This window comes from Larimichthys crocea, chromosome VIII (genome assembly GCF_000972845.2).
Source record: "Larimichthys crocea isolate SSNF chromosome VIII, L_crocea_2.0, whole genome shotgun sequence".
NCBI classification, from domain to species: domain Eukaryota; kingdom Metazoa; phylum Chordata; class Actinopteri; family Sciaenidae; genus Larimichthys; species Larimichthys crocea.
The window spans coordinates 14404254-14424874 of NC_040018.1; the positions used below are offsets into that span (position 1 = coordinate 14404254).

A 20621-nucleotide genomic window follows, 5' to 3' on the forward strand; every position below is an offset into this window, starting at 1 on the left:
GTATTAAAAGTCTTAATAATAATACACAGCTCACTTGTATTGTTAAATTTGAACCCATTAAATACACGATAATACTTAATTTATAACGCAACTTTTTCACATTTAATATAATTAAAGACGTTCCGATTAGGCAATTTATGAGCAGTGTTTATATACACATTTCTGATTAATATTTTTGGCCAGGTTAGACTTCCCTCTGGCTCAGTCCTGTGGCAGACAGATTTTTTTTTTCTTGACGTCTCCAAGACAGTATCAAATAAAAGAAGAAATACCAGCACACTGGTTAAAGCCGACAGAACTGAGTTTGTGAGATGCACAAACGGAGACCTGAGGCTTGAAGGCTTTAAAAAAAACAAAAAACTAATTTAAACACTTAAACAAGGAAACATGATCCTAATGCTCTTATCAGTGAGCAGTTTCATACTTAGATGTTATAGATCTCTAAATCTTGTTTTCATCCGTGCTGAAAAAGCTGGTGAGGTATTTCACAGTGTGTGTTAATTTGAGCAAGAAACTGAATTAGCACGTTTACATAAACACAACCGTTTGGGAAATCAGATGTATTTATTCAATTCTCTCACACATTCTGTAATAATTAAATCTGCAGGCTGATGTTTATTTTCAAGACAAAACTGTAAACAGTCGGCTCCTCCACCTGCTGATGAGCTCTAAGTGCATGTAATTATTAACACACTAAAATAGAAATTTCAACGTATAATACTCTGCGGCTCAAAAAAGCCATGACATCATCAATGTTTCAATGTACTGACATTTAGCATTTAACAGCAGGTATTATTATTCCTGCGGGACTCTGAAACAACCCAAAGACGAACTGAATGACTATTAAGTAAGCTAGTTTCTCAACCTGCCATTCAGTTTCCTGAGCTGAGTCTGGGATACCAATGCCTTCACACCGTGCAAAGACCCTTTTCCTCTCTTAAGAATTCTTGTCCTTGGAGTGAAAATCCTGTTTGATGGGTCCTGATTGCGAGGTCCAAAGCCTGTTTCCCTCAGGGCCAAGGTCATACTGGTTTCCCCAGCTCTGGCCTTCCAGGATCAGTCTTCCTCTGAGGAGAGCTGGGCTCCTTCATCATGAACCTCTCTGTAGGCAGCCATGGGGCCACCGTCAGGAGTGTAACTCCCCATAGAGATCTTCAATCCCTCAGACAGTTTCTGGGCTGCCAGCTTGGCCTGCAACTCCTGAAATTAAACACAACACAGAGAAAAAGTTGACATGAATAGGCTGGTAAACAGAAAACAAGCACATTATCATAAAGCAGCACAGCCATAGCTGTTAAACCCTCAACAAAAGTAGGACTGATAATGAGCTTAACAGTCCTCCCTAAGTTGACAGAAGCACACTGTTTGACGTTTGGCTCTAAGTCATTACTTTGGATGTGGAGTGATACACGTTACAGTGCCTGAACACTGCCCTCTAGAGCTGATGGTGGGATCGGAGACAATTCATGCTTAGATTCATTTTTAATTAATTCCACATTTGATTACATTAGAAAATGCCACACTCAATTCAATACTACCAAATAATTAGTTTGTTGCTATTTTCATCTGTTAATGGAATAATTAAAGAAAAGGCGCAATGAGTAACAGAGTAGTAACATCCTTTTCTCATTATATAAACACTGTGTAGTGATTTTGTCGTCTTATAAAAGCTCAAAATAATTTACTTGTTACTGGGTATCCTGGATCACAATGTCACGCCTCACCGATAGAACCTGAAGCAGCACCAATTCAGATTTTTAACATTAACAACGCCTGCCAAATGCTTGCTATTCACCAGTGTTGACTGTAACCAGAGAATTCAGATACCTTGACATGTTACCACCCAGCATGATTAGGAGCCTTATTCATTTATTCAAGGACAAATGTGACTTTTTGGCAAGTGGATATATGTGACGCTGTCAGTCTGCCTAAAGTTTAATGAAAACTCTGGATAAAATGGACAAATGTGTTAATAACTCAGCTGCACTCACAAGCTGCTTCTTGGTTTGTTCCTTCATGAGGGCGGCTGACTCATCCAGAGAGATAAGCTGTGCTGGACTGTGATGAAGAGGAGGGAGTTTAGCTGCAGTGATGTCATCCAGATGTTTTCTGTCCCGCTCCCTCCTGGCCTGTGCAGAGAGCGGCGACGATCCTTCAGAAGACTGGCTGGGTGACGAGGATCCTGATGGAGAGATGTCACTTCTGTTGGGCAGCCTGGAAACACAGTTGGGAAAATATTAAGAATGAAATTCAAATAACTGATAAGAACTATAAAAGCAGAATAAAGACACACAATGTTACTGAATGAAATCTATATTTTTACTTTGTTAGAAATGCTTACAAATGTAATCATAACAACATGAAACAAAGTCTACTCACTGATTTGGTTTGAATTTTTGCTTCCGGGGAGCTGAAGTGTTCTCGTTTTTTTCGAAGACAGTCATATAGTGAGGCTTTTTTGGTATCTGATTTCTGAGAAAGTAATTGTCTCTTGCTGTGCTGTGTAATGGGTCTTTGGACTTGCTAGTGAAACCAGTACTAGTTTCAGACAGTCTGACCCTTTCCAAGGCCTCCACAAGGTCACCCTCTTTTGTCTCATCAGAGTTCAGAGAGGCCCCAGCAGCAGCCGTCTCCATGGCTTCACCAGCTGCCGTCCCGGAGACAAACTGGTCCTGCTGCTCGTCCAAAGTGTTGTTTTCCTGCACATCAGCTGAGGCAGGTGAGATTTCCCTCTCCTGCATCGCATCATCTGCAGCAGCCTCACTTTTCCTGTTTTGGTGTGAGGCTGCTGGCATGTTGGGGACAGCACGTTGTTGCATGGTGAACGCCTGTTGATACTTGGACTGTAGCTCTGTCCTGGCAGCAGACACCAAGCTCTGTCTCCTCTCCTCTTCATCGCGGTGTTCAATGGCAAGGCGCACTTTCTCTGCAAATTCTTTTATCTTTTTCCCTTTGTCAGGAAGAGTCTGTACTAACCTCCTGCGAACAACACAAACCCGTCACTTCATGCTACATTTGAGACACGTATTCAAGATGATTAAACAAACAAACCAACATTTAATGTCTTGGTAGATAAATAAGGATAATTCTTCCAAAAGTTATTCTCTCATTTTTTTGATTACGGTAATGAGGTCACTCCCAACTCTCCCAAAGGTGTTTGGTTTGTCACGCATTATTTTTATATTCTGTGTTTATTTTAATTGTTATTTATTCAGCTTTTTTTTTTTGCCTATCTGTATTTTATATTGTTGTAAAATCTCACAAGCACTATATATTCTATTAATATCTGATCTAATACAGCTGTATAATCATGATAGTTATGGTTTACTATGTTGTCCAGTTCTATTACAGAAGAAATATTATGGTTGACATGTGAAACTGGCTTGTAATATAATAAAATAATCTGAACTACACAATACAACTCAATTCAGAGCTACAACCAGAGAAAGATAGGTTGTGCATTTACTTAATAATATGATATGATATGATATAAAGATGATTGTGTAGCTTTTTTCATAACTCGTGTGTATGTTTAGAGTCGTCACCACAGTGTTTCTGCGCCTCTCATGCATCATGGATATAACGTCGTGTGATGGACGTACTTGTTGGACAGTATCTTCTCCTGTCGCAGGAGCAGCTCCTGGAGCTCCTCTCTGCTCTGCTGTCCCAGGTGTCTCACCTGTCCCTGACGATCTGTCCACGACGAGGACATCACCGTTAGCTACTGACAGCTAGCATCCAGGAACAACGTGAGCTAGCGCCTCAGTGTAACATCGTACAAACCGAGAATAAACTCGCGTCAAGCGGCTCTGAACGCCTCCTGAACACCGAGTCTGCTGTGTTCAGAGGGTTTCAGCAGGTGCTGGCTGACTCTTTGACGGTTAAAGAGCTGCGTGAACTTGTAAAGGAGGCAACATGCGACAACAACAATTCAAAGTCTTCTTCTTCGTCTGCGGGACTCAGTCACGTGAAACTGCAGCGCCCCCTCTCCGTGCAGGACGGTGTAATGCACCTGTTTCCCATGCCACAGCCTGTGAAGGTGATTTGCTGCCCTCTACAGGTCAAATGCACTCATCAGCACCAGGTTTAGGTTTTAAAAGAGTTGTTTGTAACTTCTGATAGCTCTTTATATCAGATGTTTTGACTGTAACCAGTGCAGTCAGTCTGAACAGGCTTCACAGTCTCAGATTTTCCATAGCTGCATTTTCCAGCCGGATGTCTCCCAACCATTGTGCCAATATTCTCACTCAGCTCAATGAACAATGGCCCAACTTCTACTGGAGGGTTACAGCTGTGTCCTTTCTTTCCCCTCTCAAGAGTTCAAAGACAGTTTAACCCTTGGCTGCAGCTGTACAGTTGCAATAAAACCATGCTCGAGCTATTTTTGTCCACTGTACCAAGTCACAGCAGACATCCGTTCATTTCGTTTTGCAGTTTTCTCCACATTTACCCTCATCATCTTTTCTGATCACATCCCAACAAACTAGTAGAAATAGTATTTTTTATTATATGATAATATATTATTTATCAGTATTACTATCTGAAGTACAGGGTGTGCTTTATTTGTCAATATCACTGACTGCACACTTTAGATGTTGTTTTCTCCTGACCCTCATTCTTTACTTTAATGGACTATGCACAGCTTGTTCAGAATATTGTAAAGCTTTTTTGTGAATCAAATGCAAATGTTCAGTGATATCAACAATTTCTTGCCTCACCCTGAATTAGCCTGAATCTTCACTGTACTACGTATGAAAATTACAATCATAAACAATATTTGGTTTAGTGAGTCATTACTATAGGCAATAACAGATTTTTCATTTTGAAGCCTGTGTACATAACTTACTGTACATGCAGCACAACACCAGAGAAGAACGTTCATCTGGAGGTCAGTGTTTATGCGTGACTTTTCTATATACGTGTGAAATTGACCCATTAGAAATAGAAGAAATACAAGCCAGTTTTAAAAGCCTTTTTTGTGTTTCTCAGCAGCGATGATAAATTGTGATCCACATCAGTGAACAGGAAGTATTCATAGTTTCAGGCATTACAGAGTGTGGGTGTACATTGACACAATCAGAATACTGGTTATTTATACAGTAAAGTCTTTATTATCCAAACATACGCTGGCCTCTTACCATTAGTCTCAGTATGATATGTATTGATAAGGAAAAGGCACATCATAAAAGTTTTTTAAGCACAGTTGTGGCAGTGCAGGCAACATCTGGATAATACTTGTGCCTGTGGCTCAGGAATGGCAGTCATCTCATTAAGGTAATTATATTTAAAGTGATTGAACAGTTTTATCATTAGCAAATATATTTCATATTACATTATTAAATTACCCTGTCGCCAATTTAAATAGATTCATTCCCATCACCAGTATCAAATAGTAGGCTGCTCACAAAGGCACAAAGCATATTAATAAATATTTTGTACATATTATGACAATAAGAAAATAATATTCATTTAATTTGTACAGAGCTGATATAAAATACACACAATAACCCTATCAACCTTCATATAGGACTGAATGCTTATATGAGCAACATAGGAGGGCTACATTCGCTGTAAACAAAACAAATATAATCCTTTACAAAATATTTTTACAGAGCATCAGATTATTTACACCCAACAGCAAGCAACATTTTCATGAAAACTGCTAAGCACAAATACAGACATTAGACATTTAACTTCATCTACCAGAATATGCAAATACCAACTTGTGACTGTTTGAAACATTAAAGCTGTGTCACATGTGGTTATTAAAGACAAAACAAAAAGAAAAAAAAGATAACCTGTGGTAATACCAAAGATGTCTGAGCTTTAACAGAACAGTCCAACATTTTAGGAATTACACTTTGTGATTTGCTTTCTTGCAAGTAATATAAGAGAATAAATGTCAGTCTCGTACGGTAAATTAGTTTAATAGTTTAGCTTTGACCACAGCAACATATAACTGTATTGTAACATCAGCTACTTGTACATACCATACAGTCATGATGTACAGATTAGCTTTATGCTGTGTTAGCTGCAGCTACATGTAGCAGTAAACTGAAAACAGGTGTCATCTTTGGACAAAGACCTCAGGCTAGCTGTTTCCCCTTTCCCCAGTCTTAGTCAAGTGTTACTGAACATTTCATAAAACTCTTGACGAGATGTGTAGTTTCCAAAATATCAAACTATTACTTCAAGATGAATCTATTTTTATGTTTGCAGTTATTTCCATAAGCTTCATGAACGGTGAATAAACAGGGGTTCTTGATCTTGGTTGAAAAGAGAAAGTGGATTCCTCTTGACTTGATTGTGTTTCTGTGTTTGTTTGTGCATCCACCTCATCTCTCCTAGACTGGACTGGACTCACAGGTGGCTCAGATTCAGACGAACTGGTGTAGGAGAACATCCCACTCTCTACTGAGGGGCTGGACTGCAGGAAGCGACTATATTGGACAGGAGTGTATCTCAGTAAACTGGACTCCAGCCTGCTGGGTGGAGGGTTAGACTTGAACGTCCTTGGTTGTGTGGGTGTTGTCAAATAGAGGAATGGATGTTGAATGGGAGATGTAGAAGGTGCAGATTGTGTGTGGAATGAAGGTTCTACTGGGGATGATAGTTGTATGGGGGAAAGAGGTTGTGTGGAAGATGATGGTTGTATGGTTGATAGAGGGAGTATTGGGGATGAAGGTTGTGTGGGTGATAGAGGGAGTATCGGGGACAAAGGTTGTGTGGGGGAAAGAGGTTGTGTGGGAGATGAAGGTTGGGTGGTTGATGGAGTTTTCACTGGTGATGGAGGTTGAAGAGGTGGTGGGTGTTGTATGGGTTGGAGATGAGTTGGTTCACGGTAAACTGGAGGGTTAACATCATGCCCACCTGCTTCATGTCTGCAGATGCACAGTCAGACATCAGAGTGAGAAACTGCCTCCAAATGAAGGATTAAATATAACCTGATGCTACTAAATATGTTTCCACAACTCTGTTTCTCACCTGGGGAGCAGATCACAGCCTACTCCTATCTCTCTGGTTTCCAAAACCTCTCGTGATCTATTCTGTGTGGACATAAAATACTTCAGCTTGTCTTCTAATTCATTATTCTAGGAAAAGGAAAAGAGGAAACAACACTGTCAGATCAGATACATGCAAAGCACTGAAATCACTTTACAAGTGAAAGTGATTTGACAGTTTCAGGAAATCACATAGACATTGCTGAAAGTTCAGGATATACGCTGAGCAACCCAGACAGTCATTTAGGCATGCAGTAGATTACCAGACCACACCATAACTAGAACAGGCAAACAGACAGTGACGTATTTATCTTACCTCACACTCCACTATTGCAATTCTATCCAGAAGCTCTGAGATGAACATATCCTTGTGAGCAACTTGAGCTCGCAGTGATTCAACCTTCACAAATACGAAAAGACAACATTTAAGTGAAATGCTCAGTTTATTCACACCAATATCTTGATCTTTGTATATGAACCATTGGCAGTTAAGTCTGGTAAGGCTACACAACATATCAATCTCCATAAGCTCCCATATTAAAATGTCTTCACAGCAGAAATAAACATGTTTACAGCCTGGTACAAAAAGGCAGGACAGCCAACATGGCGGAGGCCAGAGTCACATATTTTGAGCTTCAAAATGACTCTTCAGAAACCTATGGGTGACATCACACATACGCTATCCATTCTTTATACTGTCAGTGGTTATTACATAGGTATTTCCAGGAATCTTTTGGGAAATTATTCAGAAATCAGACTCATGAAATAAAAAAGTGTTACAAAGTGTGTTGGCAAAGAATGGCCCAGCTGCCAGATATGATGTACACTAAATATAGGGAAATAACTTATAATTTACTATTTGATAAACCAAAAACTAAAAAGACTCTAATGCACTTAAATTATTAAACCCTTTAGATCATGATTGCATTTTAACCACTAAACCAGCACAATGCCTTTTGTTGACTCTGGATCAGATGAAGCTTCATATTTTTGCATGCGACTCTTTCATACTCTAAATGTTAAACAAACTTTTGCTACTTTAGCTAATGTATCTATATCATCCACACCCATTATCAAAACACAAGTAGAACAGAAGACCTGCATGCATGAGTGGACAGCATTCACACACACAGATAAGTTAAATCTCCTCACCTCCTCAATCATTCCTTTGACTTTCCTCTGCTGGCAGAACACCATGTCGTTCAAGTGTTTGATCCTCTCACGGAGATCCACAGTTTCAGACTGCAGCTCTTTGGACCTAGACAAGAACCAGTTAAGCCCACAAATAAATCCATTACACTGCTGAAAATTACATTTCACAGATATGTGCAGCCAGGTCAGGAGGTCCTTGGATCGAGGATAACCTTACTAACTTGACAGGAGAACAAAATGACTGTAATACACTTGATTGATCGATCGATTGATTGATTTGCAGCTTTTAATTCTGCAAATGCTTCAACACTACTTGTGTGTTCATGTTAGTGACAATGTAAAAATGTCAGAGTCATCACTGCAGCAGCACTTCAACCAAAACAAACAGATGAAGCATTTGAAGCATTAAAGTTACAAACAGTCTCAACTCAATGTGTTTTTTGTACTTGTTCAGCTGATAGTGAACAGATCCAACTCTCTGACAACCTAGTCAACTACTGAAGACTAGATGATACAGTTAAAAGCTCTGAAAAGAGGCTAGTTAGTGGACCTTGAGTTGGGATGTTTTGCTTGATATATCCACATAATGTTTTGACGTACTTTTTGACTACAGTTGCATCAGTTGTGTCTGTCAGCTCCAACAAGCGGAGACGCTGCTCACATTCCTGCAGCTTATTCTGAAGTTGGCCCTTTTCCTGTAAAAAATAGGTTTTATGATGAATTATTATCTGCATTATCTGCAGATGTGTAAATATGATTTTTGTCACTTTCAAATCTTCTTTACCTTTCCCATACAGTCCAGTAGACGCTCCACTTCAATGATCCTCTGGTCCCTCTCAGCAATCTTGGCCTCTGCAATCTTGATGGTTTTCTCTGCTTCCTCTAGTCGCCTGATGTACTCATCAAGTTGGGCCTGTGTGAACAGAAACATGTTTCAGTTTACATGAACTTTGTAATTTATCTGCATTTTTAGATGAACGTTAGGTTGAATTTGTTTTAGAGAACAAATAACACTGCATCAAAATGTGCCGAAACCAAAAACATTTGAAATATGTAATTATCACATGTATATCCTGTTCTCATGACAGACAAGTTTTGGCTTCTAATGTCACTGAAACTGCATGTGACATACACTGAGAGTTAATGAATAAGGAGTGAAGAATGCAGACCTGTAGGTTTTCAATTTCCTCTCTGTGTTTCCGCTGTTCCTCCTGCAGCTTTTCTTCATACTCCTGCTTTAGCTTTGCCGACAGCTCATGCAGCGCCTGAGTGTTGGCCTCCCGTGAAGACTCCACCTGGACAATTCACAGCACAGCAGAAATTAAGACTGTGTGAGGCTGATTATTCCATACTGACACTAGAGTAGAAGACAAAGATGTAACTACTACTTCACATTTGTTTTAGTTCTTTGAAACTGGGGTTGTTTGCTCTCTAATGGAGGACAACCATTTTTTGTTTGACAAAATTATCTCCTCAGAACTTTGGTGATCAGTTAAGTTATTTTTACCTTTGATTTTACTCTAACTTACTATAAAAAAAGGAATTGCAGAGATGGAAAACTGATAAAGTATCAGGTAAAAGTAAATATTAATTTCCACATGTAAAGCATTTCCATATTTCCTTCAGGACCTATCATACAGTGCCACACATGTCCACGGTTGACTCATCAGATCATTTTGCAACAGACTGAGCACTTACTTGTCACACCAGTTTCGTGGCTCAATAAATCTTCCATAGCACCACTGTAATGAAATTTGTGGTTGCAAGAGGTTGCGTGTGAATGGGTAAGTGTGCACACAAAGCGATGTGTGCACAGGAGTTACCTGTAGTCTCAGAGTCTGGTTCTCAGCCTGCGCAGCAGCCAGCTCCTTGTCCTTGTCTCTGAGTTTTTCTTGTGTTTTTTCATAGTTGCTCCTCAAAGTCTTCAGCTCCTCTCTCCTGTCCACTCTGTTCTGACAGTTCTCTATGAGGGATTTCTGTAAAGGAAACTTTTTTTTTTACTCATCAAGCCAGTCTTTTCTGTGATGGCGCACAGCTGTCAAGGAGCATGTATTCACAGGTTCAGTGACAAACATTTGTTACCTGTAGGCTGAGGTTTGCAGATATAAGAGAGCTGTTCATCTGATCAAAGTTCTCCATGGCTGTTGTCCGGACCTTCACCTCTGACTCCAGACTCTTCCGTTGAGAATTGGCCGCCTGCAGACAAACATGTCAAATGCATTTTCAGATCTATTTACAGAATGTGAGTTTGATGAGCAATCGTTTGGTGTTACATAATTCATTACCCTGATTTCCTGCGAGAGCTTCTGCATTGATTGCTGCATTCCTCCGAACTGCCCGTACATTCGCTCTCTCACCTTCTCCAATGAGTCTCTTACCTATATACAGATGCACAGAGCTTACAAACATGATCTACACAATATCTCACACAGCCTTGCATACATACAGTAGGTTGTTGTGTTGTTAAAACATCTATGTGTTCACCTGAAGGCCCGGCTGCTTGTTTTGTAAGTTTCCACTCACCTCCCTGATGTACCTCATCTCATCCTGAAGGTGATTGGCCGTCCACTCACGCGCCATCACCTCCGGCTGTTTGTCCGAGCCCGTCCTCTGCACAACACCGTACACTTTGGGCCCATGATGCTGCAGCGAGGTCTCTGGCACCCCATTGGTCATGTCTCCGAGGTGCTGAGGGAGACAGGATCACACCGGTCAGGTTTCTGTAGCCACCCTCCGCTGAAGCCGACTTATGCTGTCATTGTGTTTGTGATGCTCGTGTGCTTGCTGGTGTATTGCTTGCGGGTGCATCACATGTATTTGTCAGTTTTGATGCAAAAGACTGCACACTGTATGTGTACTTGATCAGGTATTTCCAGAACCGCTACTGCTGAGTCCTGGAAACAGGAGGCTGGGAACAAACAGCTAAAAGAAGTGCAACGTGTATTGAAGGTGTCATGTTTCTGCAACCCAGTACATGAGCTGCTGCCGTCTCTGCCTATTGTACCTCTAACAGACGGGTGCCCAATGAAAAGAGACGCACACCAGCAGAGAAGTGCAGCTCTTAAACAATGCAATAACTAAATAACAAATGACAATTATAGTTACGGGCACAGATAAGCTTAGAGATTCAATTTCTATAAATATTTCAGCACTGTAGTGCAAAAGGCCAACGTTTTGTCTGTAAATTAGAGAGACTGAATCTTAGGGATGCTTATGTTCACTACTGATTAATATATACTGTATGAATATAGACAGATAGATACACATGAGAGATGGAATTTGTTACTGTCATCTACCAGCATCTGTTCATGTTGAATATCCATGAATACATTATTAATGACAGCCCGAAGGTGCATGCACAGAAACGTGTTTTACAGGAGGATGCCAGTGACACACACATGCTGCAGCAGAGGCAGTATATGCCTCGCAGTGTCATGCCTATTACTCATGTGGTGAATGTGGCTGTCTACCTGCTGAGGTGACTCCCTGCCAGCTGGCCTCTCTCTTTGGATCAGCCCATTCTTCTTCTTCCATGCCCTATTGACATCCTTCTCTTTTTCTGCCTACAGAAAGAAAAAAAAAACAAAAACAAATATTCAAGGTAGCTGTAGCAGATGATTCACTTCATTCCAGGTGTGTACCCTGAAAAGTTCAAAATATTCAGAATAAGTGTCGTTATTGTGTGCAAACATTCCGCAGAACTGATGCCTTCTAATTAGCAACGTTTGTGTCACAATAACGCACTCCAGTCTGTCATTGTTACATGTAAAAAAGGTGCTTTGTCAACAAGAGAGAATGCAAGCAAACAAACATTTTTGACCTCATTCTATCACATATATTATATTATATATATATATATTTTGTTCAGTTTATAGATCTTTTCCAAACCAATAGACTGATTAATTTCTGACGTCTTTTAGAAGCCTCTGCTCAAACTATACATTGAGCAGCTTTGACCCAGAGAAAGAGGCGTGAGTCTTAACTTCTCACAGAGATAAGAGTGAGGAGGGACAGCAGCCAGAACAAAGATGCCAGTGTTGTCTCGTGGTCAGAGTTGAGCCTCACATTTCTCCACCACTTCATCTAAAGAGGACATGCCGTTGAGAAATGCTGAAGGCCTGCTAATAGGCGGATGTGAATTCCAGCAGCTGAACAGCCAACATCTTAACAACACTGCAGCCTCCTTTAAGAGCTCAGAATAACAAAACTCTAATCTGTAATTTTGAATTTTACAGTGCCAGTGTTGGGCCACAGGGGCGGACAGTGTTTACCTGCTTGTCATAGCTGAAACTATTTAGGATGAGCACACTGGGTTTCTTTTGTTTTGTTGCCTTGAGGAGCATGACTTCCTCACAGACGTCACAGACCGCCTGAGTTATATAAACATGTAAAAATGACTCACAGAGGCCCCTTTAAAATAAATATATGTTTGTGTATTGTCAAACACTTTACTGCTCAGTTTGATGCACATGAACTATCACATGACTGCATTGTGAATGACTGACTGATTGATTTGGCCCCTGATCTGTAACCGTATTTGAAGTCACAACACAAAGAGCCTCTCATGTAGCTCGTCGGACTGAATCTTTTTCACTTTGAAGAGACTTTCAGTCATTGTGAAGATGTAATCCAATGAAGTAGGTGTAGAAACATCTATATGTAGTAATTGTGTGTGTCCAAGTAAAAAAAACCTGTGTCTTTTGTGTGTCATGGTGCAGATGTATTATACCTCATCTAGGCCATAGTCACTAGTTGGATTGAGTCCCTATAGTGTCAGGTTGCAGGATACACCCTTTCTAATTTTATGGCGAATATAACCACTTTAACTGCTTCTCATGAAAATCTTTGGACATCTAAAGCAGAGGGTGTTGAACTTATCTCCTTCCTCCTTCATGTCTTCCCTTTTTTGCAACCTCAAAAAGATTCATCTGACCTACAGAGTACATCTAAGATCACTGATGGAGGAACTTAATTTGTTTAAGCACACTGGCATGAAAATGACTTGGACAGTTCCACGTCTAAATAAGTATAATAAAGTGTTACAATAAGTCTGTCATCACTGCGTCACTTCCTAGTATTTGTGCTAAATGTTAGAACAACAGCTCTGCACACTGAATACAGAAGAAGGAGATCAGGTCACTCGAGACGAGTTTGTCTTGAAACCATAAATTTCCACTTAAGTGACGTCAAAGTTATTGTTTGTTTTGTATGTTTTTTAAAACAGTTTCACATGTACAGCTTGCTTTAATGCTTTAGTGTATATACCTGGCTTATACTGAGTGAAAACTGTTTTGAGGCCTTCACCATCTCACTGAATTGGAGATTCATGCGCATCATTTTCTACTTTCTTACTTTTGTGTGAATCACTGACATGTAGTGTTCATCACTTAGATGAGAAAATTGATACCGCTTTCATGTTCAACAAAAACCATGTTACTTCCATCATCCGGTGAACTTAGCTTAGCATAAAGACTGGAAACAAGGGGAAACAACTAGCCTGCCTCTATCCACCTATCTACACCTCTAAAACCGCCTGCCATGAAACAACATTTTTACAACTATTACATAGAGATCTAACAAACAAGCTGCAACATGTAAACTAGTGCCCTTTAGAGGTGCTGGTAGGCAGTTTCAGGGGTGCAAACTGTGTCCCTACTGAAATACAACTTTACACTAAGCACACGCGTGTCCCTCTGCACTTTGTGTGAGCTCGCTCTTGACCAGATTGTCCTCTGTCATCAGTTTCAATAGTCCCGGTCACACCCTCTCAATGGGAATGACATTCAAAGATTACAGCAGCGTGTTATCAGGAGAGCGTGTCCAGGGATCGTATCTAGACAAATACCATGCCCCTTGGCCAAGGTTTACTCAAAACATAGCACCATGTATCTCTGCGCACAGTAAAAAGACCAAAAGACTTCTCAGTGCCAACAATAAGGGAAGTCACACTCAGTTCTCATTGTCAACTCTGACATCAGCCTCTGGATCACAAATCCTGAACACAAACAAAGGCAGGGCCATTTCAACAAGCACACTTACAGCCTGCAGCGAATCTCAATAATATTTCACATAGTTACTGTGTGCTTTAACAGACACTGATACTGTACACAGTGTAATTCTGCAAATACCATTTTCATGAGCTAGTTTGTTTGGTTGCCAGCTACTGAGTCAATACTGTTTCAGCTCTCAGGTGTCTCAGGTGTCTGTGAGATATCAAAAAAAATTGTCTGTTCAGCAAACATCGTAAATGGTCTGAACTGAGCTTTGAAGTAAATGTGAAACAGCTGTGTGTGCATTATCACATGCACACACCCTCATGTCAGGATTGTGTAACCGGTCAAGATGATAAAAAACAGATCAATCTCAGTTGCTCCACCATCTTTCTATCTCAGTATTTTATGGTGAATTAATGTTTTATTTTCTGTACTTATTATCCTTTAGTTAGTCAAGGAGAGAAAGGTCATTCATTTAACTACATTAAGCCTTTACCTATCTAAACAGAGCCGTTATGGAAGGACCTGGAGGACGTGGAGGCAGGATGTTGCATGGTTTAATTGTAGGAATTTCAGTGTGGGAGATATACGACTTACTGTGTCTGAGTTAGCACTTTTTGGCTCCTTGTTTTCATTATCACCCGCATGTAGAGTTAACCTGAGACGCCTGATCCTCCTCTGTGAAAAACAAACAGACAAAAGGCAAATAAATTATGTTCTAATTTAAATGATTTTTTGCATTCACCACGTGAAACCATATAGAAGAGCTGACAATAACACATAACTGAAACTGAGGTGGTAGGATGGCTGACCCAAGAGTTTATTGCAAAGTTTATGTAAATGATGCAGTATGGGTGCACCCTTTGTAATATTTACAGCACAGTGGGTGCTTTGTTTGCTTCAGTAACAAACAAACATATTGTAAAGTTATATATTTTCAAGTTTAAGATTATTCCAAAAACACTCATGCAGTAATAAATCCACCATACTCATGTTTACTAAATAATAAGTTATTTCTTTGTTAGAAAACAATGGGAATAACTTTAAAGGCTGGTTCAGTACAAAGGCCTGTATTATCAGAGAGCTGTTCAAATAAACATGACAGCCCTGCCTGCTGCACACTCAGCTCCCATTACATGCTCTTGCAAGTGAACACATCCTATAACAAACATAAACTGAAAATGAACCAGAAAATGTTAGCTGGGAAAATTTAGGAAAACAAGTAAGAAACAAGTGGCTACAGAGTTAAAAGCAACAAGGGACAAACAGAGAAGGGTGGGGGAAAAAAACACAGGACTGTTTGCAAAATACAAAAAAGAAGGGGGAGTAAAAAGGGGTGAGACAGAGGGATAGTTCCAGTGTCCTGAATCTCTGGGACTTCTTACCTCACTTAAAGACTCTGGAGAGTCCTCTGTTGTTGTGGTAGTGGTGGTGGTGGTGGAAACCGTTCGTCCAGAACCGTAGCGAAGCATGTCTCCTCTTATGTCCACTCCACTCCTCGCTTCTCTTCCCCTCTCCCTCTCCGGACCTCCTCCCACCCTTCCTCTCACTCTCCTTCCTGAGTTCTGCTCAAACTCTCTCTTAGAGCGACCATCTGCCCCTGGCTCCAGCCAGGGAAAAGGAAGGGAAATTCCAGTCTGTCACGTCTGGTGTTGGTGGTGGGAGTCCACAGGGCCCCCAGAGGTTCCCTCTCAGTCAGTGAAATGATCAGGTGCAATCCAGTTCCACACAAACACAACTATGCCATTGTTTTAATTCCAGCCAGACTGCTAGTAAATCCACCTGGCTGACAGGCTTGTCAGTCACTCAGCGACCCTGCCTAAGTCTCTCTGACTCTCTGTGTGTCTCTGAGTACCCATCAGACCTGTCAGGCCACATTTCAGTTACCTCCTGCCCTGAGAGCAGGACTTTCACAGGGCGGGTCCTCTTACATGGGCTGGGACAGGTGGAGCACTTCTTATCAAGAGGTGTGGCTCAAAAAGAAGACTTAGTGTTCACTTCACAGCTGAGGTTTGACAGTATATTCCTGCCAACATTTATACATTTCAATAATCCAGTTTTAATCCAAAAACTGCAAAATGTATTTGAACTATGTCACAGTTTTTAACTGTTCTTAAAGCTTCTTCTTGAACATTTCTGTTTTATCCTACTTTCAACTTCCAGTAATATTGTACTTTTTACTCCACTACACTTTATTTGACAGCTATAGTTGCAGTCAACTTTACACACAAAACACATTATTATATTATTATATTATATTATCTCCATCTTGACCAATTTAAATACAGATTACATATTAAAACGGTAATTAGTAGTTTGAACACAAGACTCTTATTTGTATTGGAGTATTTTTGTAGTGTGGTGTTTCTAGTTTTACTTTACTATTTGAATGCTCACACTGTGTGAGAGAAACTTCTTCCAGTTAAATTACACTTTATACAGAAGGTGCAGGAGGTGTCTCTTAGTATAACGGTTACTTTAGTCAATAAATTATTGATACTGTTGATAGTGGATAGTGATGAAAAGGAAGACAACAGGTCAAACATTATTTTTTAATGTTACCTTCTGTTTCACAATGATGCGATGAATTTATGCTCATCAGCTCATACTTCCTCATCTTGTCCAATATCTTTAAGGAACAGACAGTCATCCTGACAGCCAGCTCACATTCCTCGTATGAATAGCCTGCAGTCACTCCCATTTAATAGAAACTAGAGACACAGAAGAATAGAGAATCAAGTTTAAAGGCTGAAAGTTGCCAAGCAAGGTGTACATTATTTCCAAACAAAGATCTGCTGTTAGTTAATAAACTGAACTTTCTACAGGCTGGAGGAGTTAATTAGTAACCAGACATCAAACAAATGGTGTTTACTTCTGCAATCAGTGAGTCAGTCACACAGCCAAGCCTGTATCCAAATCCAATGTCACGTGGAAATACATGTGGAAATCCTCACCCACAATCATCATCTTCACTTCCTGACGTGATTGTACTGTTTTGTGATCAGAGCTTGATTAAGTCTTGGATTAATGCCACATGGCTGCTCTCATAAGAACGACTAGAGAAGCAATTACATTTAGTTTGCTTCTTATGTTAATTCATGTCAACAAGCAGCAACATACATACTTTACTGAAGTACTGTACTTCAGTACAAACTGGAGGTACGTACCTACTGTCATCTACAATTCAAATGGAAATATTGAACTTTCTACTACACTACAGTTGTTTGAGAGTCGTAGAATAACTATTTTATCTTACGTACATACACAAATGTGATGAATTGTTATAGATTGAACTGTTCATTAGATCGAAACGATGAATCGATTTTTATTAATTGACTTTTACTTGTCTTCAATGACAGTAAGATGAGTAATTTGTTGGTTTGGAGTGTGAAGTACTGGTGTCACATTTTCTAACTTTCAACAGACTAAACAATTAATTGATTAGTCAAAAGACAATCTGCAGATTGTCATGGTGCAGGCAAGTCAAGGTGCTTTACAACGCAATAAAAATGAAGCAATGGTAAAAGATTTACAATTAAAAAGTGCAAAAGTACAGACAAGATACAAAAGGAAAATACTATTAAAATACTCTACGGTTAGATGCACATTGTGAATGAACTTCCTAAATGTTCTTATTGTATCTTATCCTTCTTGATTCTAATCTGGCTCTGATTTTGAGGCCTCATCTTGGTCAGAAACCTCACCATCCACAGATGAATGAAGATCATACATGGTAAAGTTCTTCCCCCTACCCCCATATATAGTGTTCATTCATTAAAAATACCCTGGCCAAGACAACTGAAAATTCATGTTTATCTGTGTCATCCTGAGCAGAAACAGTTAAAACAAAAAAGCTAAACTCTACAGGGTAGAGGAGGCAGTGTAAAGTAGAAACGTTTTAGCGTTGACTTGAAAGTGGTCAGAGTCTAGGCTTGTTATATTATCTGGGAGGTCTGTGTTGCATGATAACAAAAAGCTTCTTCCCCATGTTTTGTTTTAACTCTTGGAACATACAGTCATTCAGCTCAGCCCAGATCCCCTGAGGCTCCAAGAAGCTTCGTATGGTGAGCCAGAGAAGTTTATAGACCAGCAATAAAAGTTTCATATTAATTCTCTGTGTGACTAGTAGTCATTTTAGAAATGCAGAAGTGTAATGTGGTTGTATTTCTTAGTTTTCGTCAGGAGCCTAGCAGCAGCGTTCTGAATAAGTTTGAGTTGCTGAGGAGCTTTTGCATTATAATAATCCAATCTACTGGAAATAAAGGTGTAGGTAAACATCCATAACACAAGGTCTGACTGGAAATGAGCCAGCTACAGCAATAAAAATTCTGTTTACACAATTTAGTAGTTCTAACAATCTAATAATAATTTCAAATATAATAGTACAACACACTTACAGGGACATCATTGTGATTTGAAATACGGTACAATTTGCTAATAAGTAAAGTATGAGTATTGTTTGTTGTTGTTACAATACATGTGATCAACCAACAACAATAGCTGTTGTCTGTTCAACATCACAGGAATGGAGGAATTCAGATGGAGCTGTACCTAATGAGTGCCTGACAGAAAAGCACCATTACAGCTGCTGACAGACGAATGTGCCGTCGGTGATAAAGAAGACAGAGCTTCACAATGATGCACTGTGTTCAGAAATGCGTGCCAACTGACAGTCTGAACTTCATGCATTGTTTTAGGGGTCATTCAAAGATCTTTCTTTGTTTCTGTCCATGTGTAACTAGAGAAGAATGAACTTTTAACCCATGTAAATCGAAGCTGCTGCACAAACTTCTTCTTGTCTTTCTTTATGGGTCTTCGTTTTTCAGGTTAAGGACTCCATAGCTGATAGAGAGATAGTGCATTATAGTATAAAATTGTGTTGCATGTTAAACTGAGCCTACAATACATGAATACACAATCTATCTCATGATAAGTTGGATTCAAATGTTAACGTGTATTTTGAGACATAAATCATTTAGCTGCCCCCCCTGCAGTTACTCTGAGAAGCCCCTAGAGATCACAGACCTCCTGTTGAAGACCCGAGCCTTAAAAGATAGGTTCAGATTTTTTTTATCAGGTTTGTCTTAAATAATACTGCCATGCCCATATATATTATAGTTCTTCGTCCTTGTAAAAATTACTTCCAAAGTTCAGCCGAGGCAAATATGAAACTTTAGTAGTTCACAAACAAACAGGAGTCAAGTGGTGATCTCTCATAGTTACAGACTGTTTACTATAAAATTCAAACTGTGTTTCCTTCCTGACCAGAGAGGGAGGGATGGTAACACAAAGAAGGAATTTGCTACTGCAAACACAATCAATTTTGAGGATTTTATTTGTGTAACTGCTGAAGCCTCATTATCTTTGACTCAACCACGGAATTTATTTTTGCACAAGATCAGGACTTTGGATTTTTTTGGGTTTCTTTGGATTCCTCCAATTTAAAAAAAGACTTAACATGAGCAGGAGGATCACAATGTGTAGATCTGAAAAATGAGAGAAATTAGAGTTGTTCCAATTGAAAGTTGCTCAGCGTAAAAGGAAATGTGAGCAACTTTATGGATCTATAACAGCCTTTGTTAAATCACTTGTTCAGTGAGCTGAGTGACCTCGTTCAAAAGGGAACAGACGTGTTGAACCTGTTGGTTGCTGACATTTCTGCCACATGCCCGTCACCTTTACCTGTACACAAGAGTAATTAAGGGATAGTGTGCTTTTTATAATCTCTACTGTGAAAGGGATTATCACATTTCCCCCCTCAATTATCTCCTCTATAGCTCAGGCTTATGATGCATTTAATAATGTTTTGTTGGCCATCTATATGATGCAACAAAAACTGATCATCTGTGAGTTTATTTAAGTTGCTCAGCTGGAAGAATTTTCTGAAATTTATGATGCCAATATGAGTTAAATCTTCCTTTATTACTTTACAGAAATGGACTCAGCTGTGTAAAACACATATGAGTCACACAATAGAAGTACAGTATGTGTTGTTAAAATACATGACAGGGACTCAACAAACACAAAAGCCTTGAAAGCAGGTTTGACCTGCTGAGGCATCCAACTGAGTAATGTCAGTAGTTTTAGGAAAAACAAAAACACAATAAAAGTTTGTGGGTGTTGATCTAAAAATAAGAACTGGTTGGTGAACTCCATCCACCTTTTATCTTCACGCTATAGCCAGTAAACCAGCCATTAATTATTTAGTCTTACAGCAGAACTATTAATCATCAAGATGGAAATATCTGGGGGTTGTTTCAGTAGAAGACCTCCCTCTTTATGCCCCACTGGGTCTGCAGAGGTCTGACCGCTCAGCCTAGTGATAAAAACCAGCAGCCACCACTCCCACTAACAAACCATTTAGTGTTTACCACTTCATTATTAATGCTTATACCTGTGGGAAAATAATGGGGCACAGAAAGAGAGAGGGCATTTCCATTGTCAGTGACCACACAAAGTAACTCCAAATGTAAAA

General features: G+C 39.7%; 2 protein-coding genes across 4 annotated transcripts; both read right to left on the reverse strand.

Moving 5' to 3' along the window:
* Positions 1-545: 545 nt before the first annotated feature.
* polr2m (RNA polymerase II subunit M) lies at positions 546-3994 on the reverse strand. Its single transcript, XM_019270541.2, has 4 exons — positions 3603-3994; positions 2380-2979; positions 1992-2214; positions 546-1200 (listed from the first exon to the last, which is right to left on the reverse strand). The coding sequence occupies exons 1-4, from the start codon at positions 3710-3712 to the stop codon at positions 1057-1059; spliced, it is 1077 nt and encodes a 358-aa protein (XP_019126086.1). The 5' UTR covers positions 3713-3994; the 3' UTR covers positions 546-1056.
* A 1094-nt stretch (positions 3995-5088) lies between these two features.
* myzap (myocardial zonula adherens protein) lies at positions 5089-16035 on the reverse strand. Of its 3 annotated transcripts, none has more exons than XM_019270540.2 (14): positions 15532-16035; positions 14744-14824; positions 11624-11716; positions 10677-10841; positions 10439-10531; positions 10236-10349; positions 9977-10141; positions 9323-9448; positions 8938-9066; positions 8754-8848; positions 8154-8259; positions 7318-7401; positions 6985-7046; positions 5089-6881 (listed from the first exon to the last, which is right to left on the reverse strand). In XM_019270540.2, exons 1-14 carry the CDS (start codon positions 15616-15618, stop codon positions 6191-6193), a joined length of 2091 nt encoding a protein of 696 aa, XP_019126085.1. In that variant the 5' UTR covers positions 15619-16035; the 3' UTR covers positions 5089-6190. The 3 variants fall into 3 exon arrangements, with proteins under 3 accessions (XP_019126085.1, XP_019126083.1, XP_019126084.1); XM_019270538.2 differs by having other exon boundaries at positions 6985-7091; XM_019270539.2 differs by having other exon boundaries at positions 6985-7091; positions 9977-10129; positions 15532-16034.
* Positions 16036-20621: the final 4586 nt, after the last annotated feature.

Coding starts and splice junctions, on each gene's coding strand:
- polr2m (XM_019270541.2), bottom strand. CDS start 3,712: ATGTCCTCGTCGTGGACAGATCGTCAGGGACAGGTGAGACACCTGGGA. Junction 2,215..2,379: donor CAAAAATTCAAACCAAATCA/GTGAGTAGACTT, acceptor CTGTGTTTCCAG/GCTGCCCAACAGAAGTGACA. Junction 1,201..1,991: donor AACAAACCAAGAAGCAGCTT/GTGAGTGCAGCT, acceptor GTTTAATTTCAG/GAGTTGCAGGCCAAGCTGGC.
- myzap (XM_019270538.2), bottom strand. CDS start 15,618: ATGCTTCGCTACGGTTCTGGACGAACGGTTTCCACCACCACCACCACT. Junction 10,142..10,235: donor CTGCAAACCTCAGCCTACAG/GTAACAAATGTT, acceptor TAAAAAAAAAAG/TTTCCTTTACAGAAATCCCT. Junction 7,092..7,317: donor TTGCAATAGTGGAGTGTGAG/GTAAGATAAATA, acceptor TCCTTTTCCTAG/AATAATGAATTAGAAGACAA.